The sequence below is a fragment of the Lates calcarifer genome, linkage group LG18, assembly GCF_001640805.2.
Source record: "Lates calcarifer isolate ASB-BC8 linkage group LG18, TLL_Latcal_v3, whole genome shotgun sequence".
Taxonomy (NCBI): domain Eukaryota; kingdom Metazoa; phylum Chordata; class Actinopteri; family Centropomidae; genus Lates; species Lates calcarifer.
The window spans coordinates 10,766,397-10,794,178 of NC_066850.1; the positions used below are offsets into that span (position 1 = coordinate 10,766,397).

Below are 27,782 nucleotides of genomic sequence, written 5' to 3' on the forward strand. Positions count from 1 at the left end.
GGGAACAACAGTAACACGGTCATGTCTGCGACAAATCACTTTACGAGGTGATTTTGCTTACCTTGTACGTGTCTGTTGCAACAAGAAAAGCTCCTTTATCCAAAAAATTGTGGTCTCTGTCATGCCCGAAACCTAGCAAATGCAGGGAGACAGCACCAAAGCCAGTGTTTGGGTGCGTCGCTCTATTCATCCGTGTAGAACGTAGAGTCACCTTAGTTCCAGTTTTGGCGCTCGTGCGTATCATCGTTATAAAGTTGTCAGTTTATTGTTCAGTCAGCACAGGTGCCAGGGACATTTGGACAGGGACACTGGCCCCTTTGGGCCCCCGTGTAGAACTGCTACAGGCTTTTTGTCTCTGGTCGCTTTTGTGTGTCTGAAATTTTGCGTTCATGCCTGGTCATTTTGGGTGAGAGTGCAGGCCAGTTTCATGTGTTGTTGTCCATAAATATCACCAGCTGAAATGTCCAGAGTAAAATATGCCAAATAAACAGAAACCATGAGTAAGGTACTTAATAGAAGTAACGCTGATAGCTGCATGTCGTTTCTAGCAACATCCATAAATGACATTTAACAAGGTGAAATGTGAACAATATGACTCTTGACTACAAGAGAAACATTAGAAATAATTTATGGGAGGATTTATTGTAAATAAGTACATAGATGCTTTTTACTTAATGAGTCAGCATTTTGTTCTTTTGTCTGATAGTGATTTATTCAGAGTTACTTTGAATATGTGATGTAGATAAACAATGACAGTAATGTCAGACTGTTTCTGCTGCCAAAGCAGAGGAGAGAGTTAATGTCTGAGGTCGATCTGACTGAAATGATCAACAGTGTGTGGATAAAAGCATATTTGTTCTATCAAAGTGGAGATATAATAGCAAGTATGTGATAGTTTAGTATGATAATCTCCGTTTGTTAGAAGCTCTGTTGTGGACATATGAAAAGACTGGAACAAAATGATTACACAGAGCTATAAAAATATCTGCTGATCTTTATCATTTGTCACTTTATTGTAAACTGATCCTGGAGAAATGATGACGGTAGTTTTCCAGTGATCTGATTGGTCAATAGTTGGGCTGTTGACAGGTTTTGATCTGATCCTCTGAAGTTAACCTGCAGGAGCTGTGCAGCATCAGTTACCATGGTGATTTACACTGATAGGAAGTGAACCACCATTCCCTCGCTAACTGCAAATCCTGCTTTGTAGTACAGGCCTCTGGGATACCACTGCCTCGATCTGTTAGTTTGTTTGTGTTATTGTGTGTGTTACAGTAAATGAAGAATTATTTAGATCATTTACATAAGTAAAAGTACCACATAGTTACTACTGAACTGACTGACTCAGCAGCTTCCAGTGTTCTACTCTGTAAAATTACTGTTCCTTGTCTTTTTGAATGTCCTTGTGCTTAGCTTTGTCTTTTGGGTTATATTTTGCTAGTGACAATTTTGCAATAATCTGTTCATGGGCATCCATTGATCCCTTATTTGTGTATATTAGCAATTAATTGTTTGTCTTTGGTGATTTGATCCTTGATTGAGCAGAGTTTTGTGATAAATAATGGTTTTAAACTAGACTTTAACTCTCTATCCCCATAAAAGTTTGAGCCTCAAAATTAGGATGTTATTTATGAAACTGAAAAGTGAACGTTCCTCTAAATAGTACTTGAGTATAGAACTTGAGAAAATTTAGTCAGAAACTCTTCAAACACCTCAAAGTGCAAAAAGTATCATGTTTTCCTGTGCTGTTTAAGCTTGATGAGAAGTTTATGTTACAACTTTTTTATAGTTATTTAGTTTTTCAAGTGGTGTTCTTGTGTTTTCCAGGTCCTTACTGGGGTCTACTGGTTTAGCGGCTTCAGCCTGGAGGAAAATACCAGCTCCCACATCACAACTCACAGACCAAACAGGTATGTGTCCTAAAGATTTACCCGGTCTGAAAAGAAAGTGTTGATGAATTACTACTGTAAACAACAACTTTCAGTCTTTTGATTCAGTGTTACTGTTAAAAAAGTGACATAAAATCTATAAACAGTAAACATATCCAGTCAACAGTCCAAAACAGAAGTATTTAATATCATATGATAATCAAAACTATTAAAATGTCACATTTGAGAGGCTCAGACTCAGAGCAAATATTTGACATGTTTGGTTTATGAATAAATATATAATCTATATTTATAGTTCACAGTTTATTTCATACAGTGACGCAACACACAACAAATGCTAAATTGTTATATTATTGTTCATTATCAGATAAATTGGTTGAATTTTTCCTTGAGTTTAGTTGTATGTGATTATGCACATAGGACAAGGTTTTTTTAATGATAGTGGCAAGCAACACTGTACAAATCAGTCACTTGCAAAAATGTGTAGTACTTCTTAATTTTCCCTCATATTAACATGCTACTTAAATCATTCATGTAGATTTAAACCAAACTTTTTCCTTAAAAAGGTGTGCCTGACTTTTGTGCTGGTACTTCTAAAAATCTCAGCAAGGAGCATCAGTACTACTAGTGCAAAAAGTCAGTCTAGACCCCTGATAGATGTAAACACAGAATGAGGACATGTAATCTTTAAAATGCTTCCTGTTGTAATGTTTATCAGTCAGTTATGTTTCTGTATATGACTGACCGTGGTGGATGAAGTACTGTAGTAGCAACAATACCAGAGTAGAAATACTGTTCATATACTGTTGCGTTTATAATTTACTCAAGTGTTTATTTTGTAGTTGTCTGTAATATACAAGTTTGCTTCAGTGATTAGTTGACAATTTTTCATTGTATTTCCTCCAGGTTATCACCTCACCTCGTGAGTGCAGAGACTGACCAGACCAGGATCCATAGTCCAAGAGTGAGGCCTCCAGGTAATTCAGACCCAGCATTACATCAGCTGTTCACCAGGGATATCGCTGATACTAGCACTTAGATATTACACTGTGTAATAGTCAAGTAATCAGTCTTAAGTTCAACTGGTAGTTCATGTAGGAAACATGGTTCAAAGAAAATGAAGAATTTAAACAATGAGAATACAATATTGCAAATAAGTAATGTAAGGATAAAAATGACTTTATTAAGTATTGGCTGAATACTTTGTAAATGAGCAGTTTACTCTTTTTATTCTTAATTAATGACCAGTTATGCCTTGTTAGAAGTAGTTATTTTTATTAATTTCATGTGTTTTGGAAAAAGCCTCGTTTTAAATTAATGTTCTTTGTTTTTCAGGTAAACTCACAGAAACCACTGGTTCCACAGAACGTCAAGGTAGGAAAGGATTTTTATTTTTCAAAAGAGATCAGGGAAAGAAACAAAAAATAGTCATTACTATAATTGTTTTTGATAGTACTGAATAATACTGTTAATGTTAGGAAATACATAGTATGAGTTAAAACTAATTAGTTGTATGTTACTAATTATGTAGTAACATAATTAGTAACATACAACTAATCTTCTACACATTTGCTGCTAATGATAACTTTAATTACCACTTTCCTATTTGTTAGTTGTATGTTACTAATTATGTTACTAATTAGTTGTATGTAGTAACATAATTATGTTACTACATACAACTAATTACTACATACATAATTAGTAACATACAACTAATTAGTTGTATGTTACTAATTAGTAACATAATTAGTAACATACAACTAACAAATAGGAAAGTGGTAATTAAAGTTATCATTAGCAGCAAATGTGTAGAAGAGTAGTAATTAATAATGATTAATAGTAATAATAGTAATAATGCTGTTTAATACTAGCAGGAAATTAGCAATGAAGTAGTAATTAACAGTAGAAATTCTGTCTCTGCAGGTGGAGGAGACCACACCATCAGACCTGAGGTTCTGGACCTGCAGTGGATGAGAAGATCAACAGTGATGACCCTGTTAATTAGAGAAACAGACTGATGGGGGACCTCCAGCTTCTTTTCTGCAACCATGTTAAGGGAACAGTGTCGTTCTCTCCTGCTACACCTCCGACCACTAAGAGGCGCTTTGTTTTATTCTCCCACATCATGTTGTGAGCGCACATGAGGACATTTTCAAAGTCTAACAGGTCTCTATTTAATTGCTTGTAATACAACTGTTTAATTAATTGTATTATAAGCAATTAAAGAGAGACATGTTAGAATTTGAAAATGTCCTCATGTGCGCTCACAACAACATAATGTGGGAGAATGAAACAAAGCGCCTCCTAGTGGTCAAACAGCTGTCATTATCTTTGCTGTAGTTTGTTTAATGTTGTCTGGAACAAAATCATTAAATTGTGTCCTCACTGAACTTTTGACTTGCATGCTTAAATTTTGTTGTAAACATATTTGACTTTTTCCAAAGAGAATAATTAACTTCACCTACTTTTACATTAGCAATGACTTATAAAATATTTTCTAGCAATTAGGAATACATTTTTCAAATAAATATCATATTTAACAAATTGTTTTCTAATGTTTTTTGTTTTTTTTAACAAATTATAAGTAATTAGTGTCTAATCATATTTTCTACTTACTGTATTTTCTGGTAATAAATAGTAAATGTTCATAGAAATATTTGTAATTAACAGTATTTTCTAGTGGTATTTTTTAATTATAACAAACAGGGTAAACTTAATATTATACAGATCTTCTTTGCCAATCATTAATAGTAATTAAAACTTGTAAAAAACTGTCAAACTACAGCTCAGATAATGACAGAGTCAGACTGAAAAGAATAAACCAACACTGACCTGTAAATCTTCATGTCAGTCTCTCTTCTCTCTGTGAGCTGAAGTGTTTCCTGGTTGAAGTCTGAGTCCTGTGGAGAAAATCAGACACGACTCATAAACTCATGCTGAAGCTTCAATCCATAGACACAGACAAATGCATCATTTTTTTACTGAAGACCTCAAGCACCTGAGCTTCCTCACAAAGTCCACTCATCAGTAACCCTATACAAGAGAACAACTATACTCTTAGTTTAAAACACTTGATTGAAAAAAACTTTGCCTCTCTCTCATGACTTATTCTACTGTGACTTCATAATGAGTGACTACACTGTGACATTTTTATGACTGAGAGCGAGTCAGACTGAAAAGAATAAACTAACACTGACCTGTAAATCTTCATGTCAGTTTCTCTTCTCTCTGTGAGTTCAACTGTTTCCTGGTTGAAGTTTGAGTCCTGTGGAGAAAGTCAGAAACAACATCAGCAACCTTGTAAACTATCAAAATAAAGGCACAGAGGTTTTTTGAGTGTCAAAAGACGAAAAAGTTTGGAGTAGCTGGCATCAAATTTGAAGGTAAAAGCTGTGCTCTTCTATCTCTGTGAGGACCTTTTTTTTGTTTAAAGATGTTGAAAGTCAAAAATGAGCATCACAGACAGAGTTGGGAGGTCCTTTAGATCTGAACAAGCCATGCTAATGTGCTAAGTTTATGCTAAAGCAGTTTACTAGGTGAACAATAATGCAACTTCATTACACTATTTTATAATGCTAAATTTGGGTGAGTGAATAAAACAAAGTGCCTCCTAGCCATCAAACTTCTTTCATTATCTTTGTTGCCTGGAACTAAATAAACTCCTGAGTCACAAGTCACATTTGTTTTAAACATACTTTGCATGGCAAATGAAGATTAAAGCAGAGGTTGTGTGCTAAATCCTACACTAGACTCTGAGTACAATAAGTTAATAGTTTCTACAAAAAGGACAATAAAGCCAGATAAAAGGTTTTTCATTTTTTGCGACTACATTGTAGAAAGTGCTGAACAGAAATGAAAACGTCTAAGTTCACAGATTCCTAAAGTTTGATAAGCTTCAGTCCTGATGTTTACCTTGTTGATGTTTGTTTCAGGCAACAGATTTTAAACTGTCAAACTACAGCTCAGATAATGACAGAGTCAGACTGAAAAGAATAAACCAACACTGACCTGTAAATCTTCATGTCAGTTTCTCTTCTCTCTGTGAGTTCAACTGTTTCCTGGTTGAAGTTTGAGTCCTGTGGAGAAAGTCAGAAACAACATCAGCAACCTTGTAAACTATCAAAATAAAGGCACAGAGGTTTTTTGAGTGTCAAAAGACGAAAAAGTTTGGAGTAGCTGGCATCAAATTTGAAGGTAAAAGCTGTGCTCTTCTATCTCTGTGAGGACCTTTTTTTTGTTTAAAGATGTTGAAAGTCAAAAATGAGCATCACAGACAGAGTTGGGAGGTCCTTTAGATCTGAACAAGCCATGCTAATGTGCTAAGTTTATGCTAAAGCAGTTTACTAGGTGAACAATAATGCAACTTCATTACACTGTTTTATAATGCTAAATTTGGGTGAGTGAATAAAACAAAGTGCCTCCTAGCCATCAAACTTCTTTCATTATCTTTGTTGCCTGGAACTAAATAAACTCCTGAGTCACAAGTCACATTTGTTTTAAACATACTTTGCATGGCAAATGAAGATTAAAGCAGAGGTTGTGTGCTAAATCCTACACTAGACTCTGAGTACAATAAGTTAATAGTTTCTACAAAAAGGACAATAAAGCCAGATAAAAGGTTTTTCATTTTTTGCGACTACATTGTAGAAAGTGCTGAACAGAAATGAAAACGTCTAAGTTCACAGATTCCTAAAGTTTGATAAGCTTTAGTCCTAATGTTTACCTTGTTGATGTTTGTTTCAGGCAACAGATTTTAAACTGTCAAACTACAGCTCAGATAATGACAAAGTCAGACTGAAAAGTAAGAAAAATAAACTAACACTGACCTACTGTAAATCTTCATGTCTGTCTCTCTTCTCCCTGTGAGCTGATGTGTTTCCTGGTTGAAGTTCGAGTCCTGTGAATAAAATCAGAAACAACAAATATTAATATGAAGCTGGAAACCATCAAAATAAGAGCACAGAGGGTTTCTGGGTAATGAAGTTCAAACTGTCAAAAGATGAAAAAGGACTAGGAACTAGTTCAAGAATTAAATTTGATTTGTAAACAAAGATAGAAGAAGCGGTGATCTTCTATCCACTAGCTCCTGATAGAGAGCAAGAGAGAGAGAGCATTTGCAAACTACTGTGACAGTGAAAGGTGTTGTATATAAATGTATGTAAGGTTAAGTCACATCTGATCAACAAAACAGAGTCATTTATTGGTAAGATTTGAGTTATTTTAGTGTCAAATTTATGAGTTTGTCTGTAGCAAGGAAATACAAAAACTAGAGGAACATGGCCTGTGGACAGGTCATGGTTGATAGGTCACTGTAGGCAATAATTACTGACAAAAACTATGAAATAAAATAAACTTTGGATCATCAGCAATGAATAATGTGACATTTTTCTGTCTAAAAAACTTGCTCAGTCAAGCAGTTGAGATGTAATTTCATTGTATATCAAAAATATAGTGCTAATTTTTAGGAAATTAAAAAACTGGATCAAAAACTGGATCATTAGCTGCTGTTAATATTCTATAAATATATGTGACATAAGAAAATATTGGTATGCTATCAGAATAATAGCATTATGACAATATATTGTGTTTTAGTGAATTTTAACTATAGTCTAGAGGCTAAATTCAATCAAAGGTAGTGCAGAGTCCTGCAAAGTCTCCTGTGTGGAAATAAACTCTAAATTAGCTGTCATCAATTAGACTGAATGAAGGGCAGCTGATCCAGCCATCCACAACTCCAAATCAGCACAAACACATGGGAAGATATAAAACTCAAAGTTCTGCAATACTCTGCAGTACCTTTGACTGAATTCAGCCCTAGGTCTACAGAGTTCTGACTTTCATGAATCTGAATCTAATTAATAGTTGTTCACTCTTTTAGTCATTGTAAATAAAACACTACTAGTACCTTTGTTTTATTATTTCATCCTCTCAATAAGCATTTGATATATTCCTGTTAGTCGTGTTTTACATTTGCAGGATATGACTGACTCTAAATCCTGAGCTGATGTCAACTAGTGTTCGTCATACTGTATTACATGTCAACATATTACTTTGTAACTTGCTGTCCCAACACTTGTAGAAGTTACTTTTTCTGATGAAAATTCTCAACTTTGGGAATAATGTAATTCCAAAATGACTAATCAGGTAAAATTCTTTAAACCAAAATGTCATTATAGTTCCACACCATAAAGTCACAACACTCAGCATCCACAATGTGAAGCTGTACCTGGATGTGGAGGCAGTCAGCACGGCTCCTGTCTGGTGCAACATCAACTCCATCACTGATAAGGCAGAATCCCTCATCTCCAGCTCACAGGTGCAGATTATCCCCATCATGCTTTGCAGTGTGAGAACTAAAATTTACAGTGAAAACAAACATGTAAACAACAGACTGAGGAGGATGATTTTGCCTGACGTTTTATTTAATTCATTGCTCTTATATGAAGACAAGTATTTTTTACCTGACATGTTTCGACTGTCAGGCCTGCAGTCATCAAAGGTGTTGCTGATTTATGTGGAACACGGTCAGCTTCTTGTACTCTCTTCTGACTTGTGCCTCATGTTTGCATCCATGACTGTGAACAGTGCACAGAAACAAAGCAAAAAATGAAATCAAAATGTAATATTTATTGTTGAATTTAGAAACGTTGGAGAGGGTCAGTATTGTAGGCAACATTATTACTGTTCATTGTCCTGATCCCTGTGCCTAACCCCTACCTTATGAACCTTAACCTAATGCTGACCCTTGTGTTTACTTTACCCAAAACCTGACCTCTGTCTTATTCTAATTCAAACCCTAACTACCCAGTCATGCCTGTGGTGAACTTGTCTGCCCCTGGTTAGCATACAGTCTTCATCAGACTCTTGGGTGGTTGCAGAGGGTGTCACCCAGGACACAATGCCTGCCTCCTGTGTGCTTGATAGTTATCTCTGAAATGATGCAGCTTGCATGGGTGAAGAGTGTTTGCTGCTATAGGTCCTCTCATTCTACACTGAGTTTGACTTTAATAAAGACCATGAATGATACAATGTTTGATTAAATTTTATTGTAAATTCAATGTACCCATGTTTTAAGAGCAGGAAAGAGAGACAGAGAGCACCTATAACACATATCAAAACTATCACCCCTCATCTTTACTGACAGTAAAAGTTGTCAGTTTTATATATTGTTACTAATATTATATCTTAATGAATATCAACTGATCATTTCCCTGTCTAAATCGTAATTAGCTAAATATATCCAAATGACCAGGAACAGACACAAAACTACAAAGAAACTCAAAAAACGATCTCAAAGAGAACAAAGGCTGATCATAAATAGGTGCAAAATGATCAGGTGAAAACACAAAACAATGCTAATATACCATATAGACACAAAACTACCACAACCATGCAAAACTGCCACAAAAAGACAGAAAAGCTGAAACGCAAAAGGATGCAAAATAATGTCAAGGAGTCACAAAACCATCACAACCAGATGCTTAAACACCACAATGAAACAAGATATGGCCACAAAGAGACGAAAAAAAAAAAGGAGCGGACAAAGACACCTCAAATATGCATTACGATGCAAAAATTAGCAAGTGAAGGCCCAATACGATGCAAAATAACCACAAACTACCACAAAACTGAACTGAACTGAACACAGGGAGAGACAAAACTATCACGAGACTAGAAAGAGTCACAAGTATCTGCAGAGACACAGAATTGCAAACACTCGCAAAATGACCACAAAGAGAGACAAAAAGGCAAAAATAGTTGCAAGCGCAAGCACAAACATTGTGTTATCATCTGCCTTCATTAGGGGTCCACGTCTCACGTTAGTGGAGGATTCAGATTACAAACAGGTGCTTTCATCACAAAAATAGAAACACACTCTTACCCTTACCCCCTGAGAATGAAAATAAGACCAAATGATAACATTAAGAAAGAAGGCTAATGCTAAAGCTCGATGCCAATGCTAATGCACGATGCTTGCTAACGCTAATGCTCGCATCTAATGCTAATGCTAATCGCTAGTTAGTTAGCTCGTTAGCCTTACCGTAGCCGGTGTGTTACACGTGCAGCCTCACTCCTGTTCGACAAAAACAGCTCCGACGCGTGTTTTAGTATCCAAACTTTATCAGTAATGACGTCTCTCACATTCCGAATAACCCAAAGCGATGAAGTGACCACTAACATTTTCGTTTTACTCTGTATTTTCACCCGTTTTTCTGACTGTTTTTCGATGCTCTGCACCCCACATTCCGTCGGTCGAGTCCATTGACGTCAGACGTCACGGCTGGTGACGACACACGCCAGCCAGCGTCGACAGGAAACTTAGAGCCCCAACCATGAAAACCAAACCAAGACAAAAAAGTGACCTATTAATTAAAATATGTGGACCCGACCGTTACATATTATACTGCACTTTTTTGCAAATATTTTGTGGGTTACATCATGATAATGAATTATGATAATGACCACTGAGTGTGTTTATGTCAAGCAGTCATTACATTTAAATAATATAATCACAGCAATTGCAGTTATATCACAAAATCAACACATCCTGTGTTCAGATGCAGTTTGTCCCAAGTGGTGAGCATTCCTGTGCAGTGGGATCACACTCATTCATGTTCATGACCATTAATGGTCAAGCAGGAGCAGGTTGATGTTGTGTTGTTCTTATGGATCCTGGATCCAACCATCTGCCTCCTGTTTTTATTCTGATTTCCCAGAGAAAATGTCAGCCCGTTTAGTATGCAAAGTCCTCCCTCGTCTCCAGTGATGAATCCTGTGTATTTGTGACTTTTGCTCAGATATTTTTCCCAGGCCAGGCCAGGATATAAAACACATCTCAGACATCTGACCCTGGGACATGACCACACAGGGGTAACGACCTTGTCATGATCTAACTGACCTCGTGTGTTTGTGCATTGATTCATCTGCAACTATTTTGGCTTCAGCATTTCTTGTATTTTCTATAAACTGAAGCCCAAATTTCCCTTTTTTAGCAGCACAACTGTCATCTGGAGGTTAGTCTACGAAGGATATAGCCTCTAGAGAGCTTGTTATCATCCATGTAGGATTTTTTTTTTTTTTTTTTTCCAATTCTCCAAGGAGTTAAGATAAAGGTTATCATGGTACTAGAGCATAATTCAATTACAGACTCCATTACAGTGGATCCTATTCTTGGATCATGAGTTCTTGGTATAATTTCAGTGACTTATAGAGAAAATGTCAAAATCTAGATTTCAAAAATAACTGTATTTTTGCTTTTTGAAACTACACAGGGGAGGTAGCTATTTTAAATAGTGGCTTTTTGGATTTACAGACTTCCAGAGTCTGTGTTACCAGCATGTCAGTGTTTTTCTGTAGAGTCTAAATATCATGATAGATTCTTATTTTATTTGTTTTCTTATTCAGTTTTTGTTAATTTATTTTCTTTTTTATTTTACATATTTTATTTTATGTATTAAACACTCAATGAAATATATTCTTATTTTTCTCTATTGTCATCAATTTTCATATGTATTTTATGATTTATTCTATTGTATTTGTATTATATTATTACTTTTTTATTATTTAATATTCTGTTTAAATTTGGAAATGTAATTCTTTATTTACTGTGGATTATGCTGGTTTTTAATGGACAGGGTAAATAAGGATAAGTATGGTGACTCTTCATTACATTGGTCTGCTTTCTGAAACCAACCTACTTTATCCAGTTAAAAAAAATTACATAATTAAGGTGGAGGAAGTAAAATACAATGATCATTTATAGTCAAAGATCAATTTCTGACATTTACAGTGAGATGTAGTTTTGTTTTGGAGGCCACAAGCATGTAAAGGTTGAGATGTCTATACCACGGCTTTAATGTCTGTAAAAGACCACTGCCATGAGACATGTTAGTGAGTAATAAACCCATCATGGGGATCCCATCTACATTGCACTAAAGTCATATTTCACAATGAGTTAGATTACATTATGAGGTGTTTCTCTCTTCTCTACACCCTTCCTGCCTGTTCACATGAACATCCCCCACTTCGGCTTCTGCCCAGCGCCCGTGCCTCATCCCAGTGGCACAGTGGGAGGTGGGTGTGGCGAAGTGGATCTGATCCTGACTGACAGACAGCTGGACCCCCAGCCTCAAGACGGGGGGAGAGAGGGGGCTCGACACGAGCTCCATCGCGTTCCATCAACAGCTCCACGCCGCTGAGGGAACTGACACCACTGATTAACAGCACCCAATTTTGCCCGCGTCAGGCTTAATTCTGCGGCGTTTCATCATCCCCTCACGCTCACTGGGGGATAGCTGTGGGATGAACAGCACCACAGGCAGTTTTAATAGCCACTGGTTTTATCTCAGCAGATGTGAAGAGGATTGGAAATCTAAGGCTTGATTATACACAGTGGTCTGCAAGTGTCTGGTTTTTATGTTACAAATATTTTGCACACAGTTCCTAATAGTGTTTTGATCAGTGGTGCAGTGAGCCTCAGCTGTGACTGAATAATGCTTCTTTTTAATGCTCAGTGTCACTTAAGCATGAAAGGTGGTTCATGAAATACTGAATGGAAAGAGGACATCTTAATTAATCCCACATCATTTTCTGTATGTGGACTTATTATGGAGCTGCTTGGTTGCAGTGGCAGAGGTTTCCATGTCTTCAGCTGGCAAACATTCACATCACTGCAACATTTAAGGAGGTTGCATGCTTGCAGAGCTGCTCATGTGAGGGCTATACTGCAGGTGAAGGGTTTCCCCACAGATATTTTTTAGATGGAGGTGGTGACGGCTGCAAAGGGAACGAATGATGTGGACTGAAACAGAAACCTGGCAAATTTTGCCTTGTTATCAATGTAGGTACTAGACGACAAGTTTTCTTTTAATGTCAGTGGAGGCTTTATTTTAGGTGGGGTGGGATGCCTCTATTCAAAAGCAGGGTGGGAATCTCTGGGAAGGTGTGCTGTCTACTCCAGGTAGCATATTCAGGTTTCTAGAAACAGGATAAATGCTAAGCTGAAGTTGGACATATCAGCACTCAGAAAAATCTCAGGGCCTTGGCTGCTCACGTGGACATGATTTATAATGTGGACAAATTGTACTTATGTTTACTCTGACCTGACATGAACATTTGTCCTGTTCTCTACAGCCTAAAATGATAAACATTCCTGTATTTGCATCTCTCTGTTTGTTAAATTCCCTGTGATTCATTCTAGGGATGAGCTTAAATGTTTTAATTGTCTCATTGAAAACCCTCTCTGGAGGATCTCCCACTCACTGGAGCTGCACGTTACATAACAGCTGCCTCACCACAGAGGACCCGGTCTGATCAATATGCCCCTCACAACATCCCTGCCTCACCCTCTGGGGTTAAAGCTTGTGGGTCATTCTCACTGAGTGACTACCCTGCAGGGCTGCTCTGTGTGAGTGAGTGTGTTTGTATCCCTTTGCCAGATGGAGGGAATGATACAAAAGAGGGAGGAGATGCTACTGATGGAGATGAAAGACCAAAAAAACAGATAGAGAGCTATTTCTGGTGACAGGCAAAGTAAATAATGTCTTCAGAGGCCTGATTTGCAGACAGTCTCGCTGGTGTGGGAGTGAACAGGCTGTGATGAGGGTCTGGATTGAGGAGTGGGCTGTGTGCTTATATCAAAGGTCTGCGACAAAGGCAAAGTCCTTCTGCCTACACTTGCCTCCCACAACTTCTAATCATGTGAAGTGGAGGAGAGATCCAAAAAGTATGCTGCAAACTAGAGTTTCACACGCAGACTTAAAAGCGTATGCTTAAACTCTCTGAACTGACATGAATTTTTATGGTTTCCATTTTAGTTTGACTTTACACTTAATTAAAAGATACATCTGGTGATATTCTACTTTTTTTTATCGTTGACAATTGATTAAAAACTACCCATGAGTTTACCTTCTCTGGGTTTAAATCCTTTAACCTTTAAAACACAATCTTGAAAGAACAGTTAGAGATGAAGCTTTACTCTCCATAGTTGCTGCTGGCAGCACATAGAGCTGGAGGGACACATCTACAATAACTATAAGTCATGTTATGGTATATTTAGCGGTTTCATTGAATCTGTTGAGGACAGTCTGCTCCCTCACCTGACGTACACCAGTGATTATCTATAAATGTAATTACAGGGGCAGTGTGCTGTGACTCTATGATACCTGTGTAACCTGAGAGAATTCATTCCTCATAGGTCCTGAAAGCCTGGGGAGGTCACCATATTACTGTATGTTATTATGTGTGTGCCTTTAGTCCTCTGGGTGGAGATTTACAGTAGACGTTCCTTGCTGCTGAGCAGTGTGCTTCCTCTGCAGAAATCTCTAGTCAGGATCTGGCCTCTGAATGAAGAGAGTTTCTGTATGAGATGATGAGACACGTTGCTCTATGCAACGCCTCTACTGCACTGACTAAAGGTTGAAAAGGCAACACTATCACGTTTCCTTTTATGACCGTCAGTGGTTTTGAGACAAAGCATCTTCTGCACATTCATCAGGAGGCAAAGAGAGAAGAAAGACCACACTGCGCTGTCTTTCAGAATACTTGACTAATGGTACTTTCCTAGCAGAGGTGTTACCTGCTGCAGCGGCAACAGGATGTGGTGAGCAGAGTGACTCAAAACAAAGGTGGGAGTGGACTGAGGGGGATCTTCTCTAACAAGGTTTGTTGTAATTTCATGTTCCTGTGTTCTTTTCCCCCGTGTCTCCTGGCTTTACTGGTGCTGAGAGCTGTCAAACAGAGCCAAAGATTAAATAGCATTTTCTGACAGCTCTGACAAGATGAACACAGTTTGTCGTTTTGTGGTAAAACAGCTGTGTCAAACCAGAAATGAAATTCCAATCCAATGCAGATGTGCCTCAGAACAAAAATACATGTATAAAGGCAGTGGATGGCTTCTTCTGTTGTGACATTTCTTTGGCTATACACCACAGGATTTATCATCTGGTCTCATTAACTTTGCTGTCCAGGCTAATATTGTTTTTCCCTGTGCTTATCTTAAGATTTCACTTGAACTTGAAGACCAAAAGGCTTGAATCTAATTATTGTATTTTTACTCTTGAAAGCAAAAATGTTCAAGTCTCATGTTTGGATCTGGCAATAAAAAAATAAACAAGAAAGCAAAGCCTCAACTACAGCCAAAGCAAAGATTTTTCTTTATCAATTAATCTGTTAATGACTTTTCATGTTACTTGATTAATCATTACATCTATAAAATGTTACAAAATGGGGACATTTCTGTCCAACAGCAAAAAAAGAAGATAAAATACAAAATATTTGATTTAAAATAATATAAAACAGGCAAAAGCAGAAAATCCTCACATTTCAGCAAATGTTTGGCACTGGTTTGTCTTGACAAATCAATTATAAACACAGCTGTTAATTAATTTTCTAATTGTTAAATTAACAATATTAGGTTGAATATTCAAATAGTCCTGTGCATGGAAAGGACTGGGTCTCAGAGACACTTGCAGTTTGCTTTATGAGCACCTGAGACTTGACTTGCGAGTTGCTCTGACAGATTTGATGCGGACTGTCTTCTATCTGTGGGATTGAAGAGGGTAGCTCAGTGAGAGGGGACTCTTCAATGGTCACGGATGTCAATTGTCAAAGCCCCCTGGTGCTCTGGGAACATCTGCTTTCTCTGCTCTGACATGACAAGGTTTCTTTATATAGCAGGATGTACCAGTGAAGGGCACAGGCAGGGGTGTTTTTGCTCGTACAGACCATGGGAATCAAAGTGAGGTCTGATAAAACTAGAAACCGGCTGCTCTGGTGGAGCCCTCCCACAACCAGTCTGCTGATTCACATCATTCAAACAGACAAACAGTAAAGAAACAGCTGCCCTTTCACATGATGTTGCTCCATGTTTCCAAACAGGCCCATCACTCCTCCGCGCTGTACCAGTTAATATTAAAATTATGAATACTAACAGGAGCTAGCCAGAATACATATTTTATTAAGCAGAGAAAATACTATTAAGAAGAAAACACCAAAAATAAACTTCTGTCATACATCAATTCCTCTCACACGGCGTAGGAAGGTCACTAGTACATCAAAGAGAAACAAACATCGCCAAATCTACATGTAGACAACCTCAGTGAAGAGGTCAGATGGATACTGTAGCACAGTCAAAAGCACGGCACGGCTCAGGTGTTTTTGAAGCAGAGCGTGATGGCCTTCGGTGAGCACATCTGAGGCAGCTCCTGATTCTCCACACTATAAAAACACAGAGACAAGAGAGGCAGGTGGCACTGGTGGGGAGTTCTTTTCGTTCTCTCGTGATGGGCAAAATCAGCAAACATGAGGTGTCAGAGTGAGTAACATCGGCCAAAAAAGGTGGTAAATACAGAAAGAACAGTCCTCTGAGTAAAGAGGAAGATGAGTTTGAAGAAGGGGGCCTTGGCACGGAGAGCAGCCTCAGCCGAGTGATTAAAATCTCCTGAAAGAGGCAGAGAGGGAAGGCAGCTGGGGTCGGCTTTTGGCAGCTTGTTCTGACCGGAGCTCGGTGGACCGGTTCGGGAAGATAGGACCTTTTTTTCTCGTCTCCCCCACCTCCATATGAAACTGGAGCCGTAACAGGGCAGAAAACTCCCCCTTTGACTCCGAACACACATACATGCACACGAAAGCACACACATCCAGCCCCTTCAGACTTTCAACGTGACACAATCAGACTAGTACACAAACATGCAGACTTATACAAAGGCAGAACTTTACAAAGTCATGCAGATGGAATGTTTTGATATTCCTGTAGCTGAGTCTGACTCAAATATGTTTGGCTGGCTGGCTGGCCTGGAGTCTATTTTTATTAGAAGGGATTTATAAGGAACTACTGCAGTGTAATCCTGGAAAATGTAACCACATCAGTCTCTTTGATAGGGAAAGAAAGAGCTCAGGGGGCTTTACAAAGACGAATATAAGTACTTAAGAAACTGTGGTATTTTCCTCACATCTCATTTAAAACTCTAGATGAGAGCCGGCCCTTGTTTGTTAAGGAGGTAGCCGATTGACACCTAATTGCAAAGACTTAAAAAAAAAAAAAAAAAATTAAAAAAAATACGAATCCTTAAAATGTCCTTTGAACACACTGGAAAGGGCATCCTGAGTACAGACACTTTTTTAGATGAGTTACACTGATTCTTAAAGGAATTGTTTGACATTTTGGGAAATAAGCTTATTCACTTTCTTGTGGAGACTGATACAGCTTTCATAAATGTCTGGTAAATATGAGGTCGCAGCCAGCAATTGTCAGGGAAACAGCAAGTCTGGTGATACATATAAAATCTCACTAATTTAAAAACATTTCATGTCTTCTTTGCTTCCAAACCCAAGGTACTTCAGCAGTCGCCAGGAGTTACTGATAAAGATCACAGAATAGCCAAATGAATTAGAAAAAACAGAACAGTTGAAACAGAAAAGTTGTTGAAATTGTTCAGTTGAAGTCCTGGACAGATAGTTGACATTTTGAGCTTCTGCCATTTTAAGTAGTAGTAGTACAGATGGGAACTTGACCAAATTGACCTAAACATTAGTTCAATTACGTGAAAACATTATTGCTTATATTCAATTTTAAATGAACATATTCAGAACATGATCATGGGTAGTGTTGATGACAAGGATATATCAGACATAAAGGGTTAGGAACCAGGGTTTGAATCTATGCAAACACTGAAATGGAAAAATGTCAAGATGTGGATTTAGAGGCCTTATTTTCTTGGCCCGTTTCTCAGTCTGGAGCAGTGACTTCCTGTACTGTAAAACCACAACTTGGCATTTTTATATATTTTATATGTATTTTATAAGTTAGTTACAGATATAACATTTTAATCTGTGAGCTTTAGAGGCGCTGGTTAGCAGATATTGTTGCCATGAGACATAGCCAGGCTAGCGGTTTCTCCCTGTTTCCATTGTTTATGCTAAGCTAATTGACTGCTGGCACCATATTTACCTTACACACCAAACTTCTCATCTTACTTTCAGCAAGAAAATAAACAAGGAGATGTTCCAAAATATAACACTAATCCTTTAGCAACATCTAAACTGAAATTATTTAGGTTTACGACAAACACCTTAGTTACTGACTTGATTTTAAGTCATTTCTTTTACAGCCAAATCACAAAATATTTCACTAAAATCTGCTATAAATAATAATAATGGTTTTCCCTTTTAGAGAGCATCAGTGCACCCAAGTAGCTCAACAGAGGAATTGGTCTGAATATATAATATAATTATAAAGAATGATTAGACTCAGAGATCGGATTGGTTCTTAGCCCGCTCTGCAAACTAGACTATTTTAATGTAAGAGATAATCATGGTGAATGTCTTAATTCTACAAACACAATGATGTAAACTCAAGAATCACAGTGGTGAATGCTTGTCCATGTTCTGGCAGTGTGAGACACTGAGATCAGATGGTTCCAGACACAAACGGCATTGCACCACGTTGCTGCAACCGCTCGGGATTCGAGGAGGAGATCGGCGCCAATCGAGTCGGGGGCTCACAGGTTCTCGTTGGTGTCGTGTTGGCACTGGCTGTCGGTCGAAGGGTTCAGGAAGGGCAACTCCTCGCCACATCCCTGAAGCTTCAGGACCCGGCTGCTCAGGTCCAAGCAGCACTGTGAGAGGATACACATGGTGAAACATAATTAAGATACTAAATAATTAATTACAAGTTTTATGGAGACACAAGCCAAAAGGTTGCTTGGATTAGAGGTCTGTCCTTCCAACCCTTTTCTGGCATTTTAGAGACTAAACAACTGACCAATAAATAAAAAAATAATCAACATTAAATAATGATAAAATAAATGTTTGTTGCAGAGTCAGTCTAATAATCACACCCATAATATCAGCTTACTTCTCTCTGTATTAGATACACAATAACAAACACTCTACAGTTCACTCTACAGTTCATCTTATTAGATCAATGCACTTATCAAACATGATCATACTACTAAGCTGTCAGCTCTCTCAGGCTAAATTTGTTCCTCTTTATTGGCCTTTGCTGATCATATTTTCCAGCTTTCATATGTGGGCGTTGTTGTTGGTTTTTCTTTACGGCCACAAAACCATCACTTCCTCTGAGATTTTGAGGTTGATTCTAGGTCAACGCAACAAACAAAAGAACTTATTCTTTTGCTTTAACTGAGGGTAATACAGTTTCAGCTGGAAACCGTTAAGACATCTCGCAGACATGGAGCAACATTATTCACTCTTCTTTTAGCTCTGTTGTCTCTACCAACTCCAGATCAAAATTGCTGGTTCTGGCTGAAAGACTAAGATGTCTCTGAGATTTCATCACTACAGATGACCTCCCTTTTACATACAAGTAGTCATGTGATCAAATTGTATTATAATATTGATTATAGCAGCTTTACACTGCAAAAGCTAATACATTTTTTTAGATTGTTAATTAAGTCTACTTTCCTCCGACAAACTTTTAATGTAAAACACAACTTTAAATTATCAGATTAAAATGTTGGATCCAAATAATATTTTATATAGAATGTAATTATCTTCCTATATGAATAATAAAATACTTAACATTAAAACTACTTAACATAATGACAAATATAACTACTTAACATAATTATTCATGACTACAGTATCCCCTATGAGTCAAACAGCAGAAAGCAAGAATAACTTTTTTTCATTTTGTGGCCCCTGTGTTAAACAACATTTCAATAAACCTGGTTTATACCATTAATTAAAAAAGTTGTTTATGAAAATTACAGATAAACCTAAGTGCAGGAGAGAGCTTGGAGGGAAATGTTCATCTTACATTACAAAGTCCTTCAGGGCTTATTTACAAAATTAGAGCTCAGGTTCCTTTCATACCCTCCAGTCCCAAGCTAATTAGCATTACCGCATGTAATGCTGGAATAAATGAGTGCACTCTCTCCAGATTCCCAGATAGTCCTACTACATCTCGTCCTGTCATCATTTCCTTAATTCATTCTCTCACTGAGAGCCTTCTACTTTATGTGCACAGGACCTTATCCCTACCAACCTCCTCCAAACCACAACTTCCACCACTGTGCCAGCAAAAACATGTGTGATAAATGTTTCACTGGCTTCAGGAACATTTCCAGCTGCATTAGAACAGGCTTTGATAACACCTCTACTCAAAAACCCAACTCAATCGTACAGGCTCCTTCTTAGCCGATGCCTTCCTTCAAGGATTGTCGTCTGGCACTGCCATCCGTACTTAGTCCAGACTGTTCTTGTTTGTGGTGCCTTGATGGTGGAACAAGCTACCAAATGATATCAGGTCAGGGGTGTCCACCCTCTATCTCCTCTTGAAGTCTCATCCTCTCTGAAAACACCCTAACAAGTCTAACTCACACTTAATTCTTTACCTGATCCCCTTGCACTTTGCCTTTCTGAACAGATTTAGCACTTAATGCTTATTCCAAGGTCTCCTACTGAACTAAAGCTTGTGTCGTTGCTCACTCTAAGTTGCACTGGATAAAAGTGTATGGCACATGAGTGAAAGTAACATATAAATGTAGTCTTTTCATTGGATTTAAATAGCATTTCTCAAATGTGCTCATTCCAAATTTCCCATCACAGGATGTCCTCAATTCGTTCTTATCTGGGTTTTACCTGCACAGCAGGAAGTAGATAGAAAATGACACCAGCCTTTCCCCTTGATAAAACCACACACAGTACATCTCTTGAAAAATGTGTGCCTCCATCCTTTCCCCTGAAATGCTCATGTTTCTACTATCATTTCTTCTTCTCATTCTTCCCTTTTGCTTATTTAAAGCCATGTGACCATTCCAGGGTAGCTGTAGCTGGTTTCTGTTTTTTGAAAAACACACACCAAAAGTCACACGATAAGACTTGCAAAATATTAGCAAAGCAAATGAGAAACTTACTTTAAGTTCCAACAGAGTCTGAAGACCGAGGCACAGCTCAAACGCCTCATCCTCTGAAAGTGAGAAAAAGACGACAGATAACGGAAAGAAATAAACTGAATTTAAGAACTGCTTTACAAAAGCCACTCCAATTCACATTCATTAACACCTTCATCTGAATATGCATACATTAGCGTCAATCTAGGTTAAATTATCCACACAACTAAATCATTGCCTCTTGTATTAGTCAGCGCTAATAAGCATATGTACTTATGAGGGTGGGTGTGAGTTAAAGTGAGAGTATAATGTCCATGAGAGAGTCAGGTGCTGGGCTTAGAGATTGAATTAGTTATTATTCACTAGAGAGGAGGAATCAAGGAGTAGGTCCAGACAGAACTTGCAAAATAAATAATGGTGTGCAGTCTTGTTCTTTTATCTTTGTGAGCACCAGTTGTCCTCATAACAAGGAGATGATAGGGATAAATCTTCACATAAGGGCATTTTTGACCAAGTGGGGACACAATAATATTTATATAATTTGATGGTTTAAAGGATTTCTTGCCAAGATATAGATGAGTGGATTAATATCACTCACATGTCTGGGCTTTAAATTACAGATAGCAACAGCAGCTAATTAGCTGAGCTGGAATCTTGGGTAAACAGCTAGCCTGGATCTGTTTAACAGTAATAAATCCAACCACCAGGACCCCTAAAGTCATACACATTCACAATATACAGTACAGTGTTCTGGACATCCATTGAGGGGTTTATCTTCCTTGGAAAAAAATGCCCACCTGCACAGGAAGTGATATTTCTGACAAATGAAGAAAAACAGAAACTCGAACACAGTGAACCTCAAATTCAAGTTGGAAAAAAAAAACTGAAAAACGGGCCGATCAGTCAGTTGAAGGAAAGTGTCCTTAAAAGGAAAGCAACATTTTCGAGACAAAAATACACTCTGGTTTTCCCATCCAGAGATGGAAAGTGATGCAAAGGGACACAGATGATGCAGATGTGGTTTCTCCTCTCTGTACTTTGGACTGATATTGTTTACTATCTTTGGACCAAAATGCTTGCACCAAAAAATGTCATAAAATCTAAAAAAAAATTACGTCAATCAAACAAAATTTCTCAGTCTTCAGTTCTAGGAGTTCCTGTTTATAAAGTTTGCTGGCAATGCTCCTTTTTTGTCTGCTCAGCCTTGGTGACAATCACCATTCATGATTATTATCTTCCCACTTGTTCTTTTTTCTGCATCAGGGGATTTTTCCCTGCATGGAAAAACCTACCCAGTGTTGCTATAATGTAACATCTTTCATAAAAAGTACTACATAATTATGAAAAAATCATCAAAACAGACATTTAGTTGCTAGAAAATGTTGCTTTTTATTGCCTTAACATATTCCTGTCGACCCGGCTCTTTTATTTAATGCTAATTTCTGCCTGGGTGCTTTAAGAAGAGCATACTGGCTGAATGTTAAGTACAGAGACGAGCACATATCCAACTCAAAATCTCTTTTAACTGAATCTCTGCAGAAATTACACAGCAGGTGAAGTTGCTGCTGCAACTGTGCATCTCATCAGCATGTTTTGACAATGGAAAATCACCAGAAACATTTGTGAGCACTTAAATGTCTACTGAGGTAAAAACACACAAACAGTTTTAGTCCTTCTAGCATTATTTCAACAATTATTGGATGGATTGTCATAATATCTGGTACAAATATTACTGGTTTATAGTGAAATGTCTCAATAGCTATGTGATGGATTGCTATAAAATTTATTAGAAATATCCATGGTGGGCAGAAGATAAATCCTCATGGCTTTGATGAGGCCCTGACTTTTAATTTACCACCTCCACCAGCTCAAAGTTTTTACTTACAGAGTAAAATATCTACTAGATTGATGGGCGCTAAATTTGGCACACAAGTCCATTCCTGCAAGATGATAAACTGACTCGTGATCCCCTGACTTCTTTTGATTTGTGTGAGATATCTTGGATGGACTGCCATAAAACTGCACTCTGATATCATTACCTTTGACATAGGCTGAACACTGGACCATCTGTCTCCCCAGCTGCAGCTGCAGACCCGTCACTGAGCTGCTCACACCACATGGTGAACTGTCCTGACCGGGCACCAGTCTAATAATACACAGAGACATGCACAGTCACAAAAAACAATATCTTCAATAGGTTAAATACAAGATACAGTACCTCCCTGAAATATATTTCCTCTATATTTGCCACTCTGTGATGTAGCACATCAGTTTTTATTGAAATGTCAATCAAAAGTCTATGCTGCTGGGAATTTATTTGAAGACAAAGAGTGCACCAGTTATAGCAGCTTTGACTATTTACCCGATACCTTTAGAGCTGATTTGAAATTAAGATGAGAACAAAATGTCACATCCTTTATACTCATAAGCCAGTGCACAGACTGATCTAAAAGACTGGGCTTTATTTGGCATTTTAATGTCTTTTCTCAAAGATGAAAGTGATGTCAGGTCTTTAAGGATGGAAAAATCTGCCCTTAGAGCTTACAGGCTGTCATTATCAAATCTCTCCTTAAAGCTTAATTTTTATCCATTTCTTTATGTATGAAATTGTCTTTACTTTCTGTTCCTAACCTTTTATTCTTTAAAATTTTTCTTGGGTTACGTTCACTCTTTTCTTTTTGAGATTAGTATTTGCTTTTGATTGACGTGGCTGTCCTGTATTGTGAGTGTGTGCGCCATTTAAAGTGAGGTGTTTGTTACCCCAGCCTCTGGCAGCAGGAGGTGGAGATGTGGTTGTGTTGGTTGCCGGTGTTGATGGATGCCTTGACTTCAGTCTCGCAGCACTGTGGGAAAGATAGAGGGGGGATTTTGGTGTCACAGTGTGATTTTCCACTTCACTCTTGGCACTGCTGCATGCGAGGAAACAATCAGTCACTACAGCACATGAACACAACTCTGGGGAGCCTGTAGAAACCACTGATCTCTTTTCTTTTTTAACAAATGTACTCGGGTGCCATGTGTTTGTGAAACTGCCAAACTGAAAAATAAAGTCCAATTCAATAGGTAATCAACTTTACACAAATAAAACAAACCTCCCATTGGTGGAGTGTTTCCAAGCGAGCACTTGTTTTTGAGTCAAATGTTATTTTGTGTTTGTAACTCGATCGGTATTGATTCTGTGTTGGAGTTTTAAATCAGTAAATGCTGCAGGCACATGGTTGAGCAGCCTCTCATTTAATAATCAAGTTAAAAATAAACCAACATGGGTAACTGTATACCATCAAAGACCACAAGTTATCTTCTTGCTGATCTGTTCATTTCATGTTGCTGACTCTGTCTCCACAAGATGCTGATTCTTTAGTTAGCTGAGTGCACTTTGATTTTTTTTTAAAAACTTAATGATCTCAAATGCATCACAACAGCATGAGATATTGACCATGTGAGTGTAATGTATGTGCACACTCACAAGTCAAACAACTCCACACAGAAGAGAAAAGCATCTGATATACGGAATTTACAAACTTGCTCTACAAAGTGTTTCATCAGTTATTCATCAGGTGACTAGAGATGCAAATCCAAATTAATGATAATGTTGCTCCATAACTGTTGTTTCAGTCTTTTTCCTAGCCTTTATGCTAACCTAAGCTAACAGTCTGTACTCAACATACAGACTTCAAATCAATCAAGCAAATAAATGTATTTACGTCTTTCAGATTTTCAAGTTAGATTTAACAGTAGAAACGTTAACAGGCAGTTTCTCCTAGTTTCCACTGACATTTCTCTTCCTCTTCATCTTGCAGTTGCTCTGTTGCCTGCAGTGCACTTCATGTCACAAAAACATGTTTCATCTATAGTGAAATGACTGTGGTGGTTTATAAGAACACTTGTCTGTAGTGGCACTTTTCCACTCAGCATCTTCTTGGTTGATGTCATGCAACATGTACACTAGTGGGAACGTGTTTTTATGGGGAAAAAAATAAAAGGAAGACTGAGGAATGTATGCAAGACATATGGCAGCTCTGCATGCATGGGAGATAAGCAGTATGTTGGCACCAACCCCACACTGTTAACTGTGGATCAGACAGTGCATAAATAAGATATTTTTCCACAATAAAACACAAATGCATCTCAGCTACTTGATTGTCTCTTACTGTTATTTATGTTCAGATAAACTGCAGCTCCTGCAACACTGACATTCATGGTAATTTTGTGCAGTTTAAATATATATTTTTTAGGAATTATAATCACTTAATTCTTATTTTCAATTAATTAACTATTATTTTATGCAGGTTTCGATTTCTCAGTGAATATTTTCTGGTTTTCTTACTAATCTAAGATAGTGCTTTAGGCTTTGGAGTGTTGTTGGGACAAAGCAAGGTGTTTGAATGAATCATAGGCTCTAGGGTGAGGTGATCGGCAGACATTTTATAGACCAGGCTATAAACCAGGAAAATAATCAGTAGACTAACTGTTAATACCTGTTAGGTGCAGTCCAAATAGCAAGCACTCAAAATACTAGACTGACTCTACTATACTAATGCAAATTTTACAATCAGACAACTTTGATTCTGAAGACTTTTGAAAATACAAATAAATTACTAAATAGATCAATTTAACCCTCAAAATCAAATCAAAATAACCATTTGACATCTTTTTTAATATTACAGGTTAAAAACACTTTAAAAATTCACGTTATCCTGGGGGCTCTTTTTGTTTAAGGTTTTCTAACATCATTTTCCTGGTTCCCGAGAACATGTCTGTATATCTTTCCTTCTCCGTCATCTCCTTCATAAATCAATACCTTAACCACTTGACCCGAGGATATTTCCCCCTTTGGAAATAAACACATTGAGTTTCCATGAGCCTTGTTTTGATCCCTCACACTCTGTACAGACTGAGCTGAGCCCCCTTTGTCCTCACAGGCACACTGGCTTATCAGCAGGTCCATAAACCTGCTCCTTTGTCTCAGTCCCAGCAATGCAAAAAAAAAAAAAAACCCTCTCTCTCTCTCCCTGAATTTTAAAAATAGAAGCTGAATGAGTAACTGAGGAACACTTTGCATTTAATAAGTTGATGATAAAACCGAACAAAGCACAATGAGTAATAGGGGAAAACGCTGAATTTGCCAGAAAAATGGGCCACTAATTTTAAATACACTCAGGCAGGATTCACAGAACCTGCGCTGGATACTTCAAACACCATGGGAATAGGAGTTGTTTAATCAATGTATTTATTTCTTTTAAAGAATGGCTCTGTCTTTAGTGCCATGTATGGCTGCAATTTTCTCACATCAATATCCAGAATGTCACCTCTTTAGCACCTGGTTACAGGTTAAGTGTTTTAGCACATATTTATCTACAATCTACTTTCTTTGGATAAGAAAGATTGGATGAGGACAGGATTGACCATGTTCTATATTTTTGCTCCTGTCAAAAAATCCCAATAAAGGCACTAAAACCAGCACTTTCTGACTTCCAGACATAAATCTTTAAAACACAGGTCACAAATGTCCATTGTATCTGTTGGGGACTATTTTAATCTGGTAATTTGTTAGTTTAGTTGTGTTTTCAATAGCTTTTGGACAGAAATGGCACTTTATAGCACAAAGGAATAAAGATATGTCACACTGTGGCTACTAGACTTAGTCTTAGACTCCATAGGATCAATTAATTGTTGGTTTTAGTCTTATTAACTGATTTAGTTGACAATAAAAAAAAATAAAGATAGAAAAATACTAAATATCATTAGACCTGTCCTTGGTGGATAGGGACATGTATTTTAAAGAAGAGACTGCTAGAAGTAGAAACAGGGCTGCAACTAAACTAGTTAATCAATTGTCATTAATCACTTTGTCAATAAAAATGCAACAGCAACTTCTTCAAGTTACTCATTTTGTCTGATCAACAGTCCAAAACATTTGATAACTGGAGCAATTTATTTGGCAATTTTGCTCAATATGATAAATCAATTATCAAAATTATTGGAAGTTAATTTTCAGTTTTAAAGTGTATATACTAAATCAAAGCATGTAAATACATTTCATTACTAAAACTCAGATGTGTGAGGGAAATAATCAGCCCTCTGCGTCTATTATGTAATGTGTTTTTGGTTTTTTGTGTGATACTTCACATCACTGTTTTGACCAAGACTGTGTTGTATCAGTGTTCCCTGGTTGCTTAATATCATACAACAGTTAAGGACTACTTGAGTATTTTGTGTGACCTTTCTGCATACATTAGTCATTGTAGTGTTGAGTGTGTTTGATGGAGGACCACAGGAACCATCTCCATGTGAAACCAGATAACCATTAATGCCTAATGTGTTTCTCAAGAACTGCTTGAATACTGAGTCACTGCATGCATAATGGTGCAGTTTTTACTTTGTTTTGTCTATTAAAAGAGTGGTTTAAAATGCAACATGGTCTTAATCTAAAATACAGAGGAGCTGCACTGAGCTTGTGTGACCGAAATTTTAGCAAGCCACCCTAACATAGTAGCAGAGCTTTGCAGAGTTTTGAGGACCCATGAGAGCTGGCGGATCAGTGCAAAATATAAACAGTCCTGAGACTCTAAGATGACAAGAAAGTTTAGAAAGCAGTCTAAGTTAGCTTTATGTGAAACTGGTAATAAAGCAAAGGCAAGTATTGTTCCTTAAAGCTAAGAGAGCCAATCTGTTATCAGCCACCAGCTGATAAGAACTGTTGGCTGCACTGCAGGCATCAACAAATTTAGGAAAACATGGACTGCAGTGTGAAATTTCAACACTGCAACATAGTCCACAGGTAAGACAACTAGCATTAATGTGGAGGTTTCTGGATGACAGAGTGAAGGTGACCTACAAGTGGTGTCAAAGAGAGCAGTTATCCTGGAAGGGGCTACAATGTTGGGAACAAGTGGCCAAAGCTGGGCCCCAAGCTGTCAGGTAAACATAAGTTTTCAATAAGCTACTGCACAAATGTAAACGCAAATTCATTATTTTTTCCCCCCATTTTGCCCTGAAACCTAGAGTTTGTCTATTTCAAGCCCTTTATACTTGTTAC

At 37.6% G+C, this 27,782-nt stretch overlaps 1 protein-coding gene and 1 long non-coding RNA gene across 6 annotated transcripts in view; both read right to left on the bottom strand.

The window, feature by feature from the left end:
- Positions 1–3,616: 3,616 nt before the first annotated feature.
- On the bottom strand, positions 3,617–10,132 carry LOC108897556 (uncharacterized). Of its 3 annotated transcripts, none has more exons than XR_007815057.1 (8): positions 9,931–10,132; positions 8,351–8,464; positions 8,116–8,242; positions 6,613–6,786; positions 5,898–5,965; positions 5,087–5,154; positions 4,722–4,789; positions 3,617–3,850 (listed from the first exon to the last, which is right to left on the bottom strand). It is a non-coding gene; the product is annotated as an uncharacterized LOC108897556 (long non-coding RNA). The 3 variants fall into 3 exon arrangements; XR_007815055.1 differs by having other exon boundaries at positions 3,618–3,850; positions 6,716–6,786; XR_007815056.1 differs by having other exon boundaries at positions 3,745–3,883; positions 6,716–6,786.
- Positions 10,133–18,149: 8,017 nt separating this feature from the next.
- Positions 18,150–27,782, bottom strand: part of nrip2 (nuclear receptor interacting protein 2) — a 28,347-nt gene continuing 18,714 nt past the window's right edge. For all 3 annotated transcript variants that reach the window (XM_018697295.2, XM_051077719.1, XM_018697297.2), the window contains 4 exons: positions 23,504–23,586; positions 22,783–22,889; positions 20,768–20,820; positions 18,150–18,505 (listed from right to left, as the gene is read on the bottom strand). In XM_018697295.2, the coding sequence (XP_018552811.1) occupies positions 18,389–18,505; positions 20,768–20,820; positions 22,783–22,889; positions 23,504–23,586 (360 nt within the window). In that variant the 3' untranslated portion in view covers positions 18,150–18,388. The remainder of the gene's footprint in view (positions 18,506–20,767; positions 20,821–22,782; positions 22,890–23,503; positions 23,587–27,782) is intronic.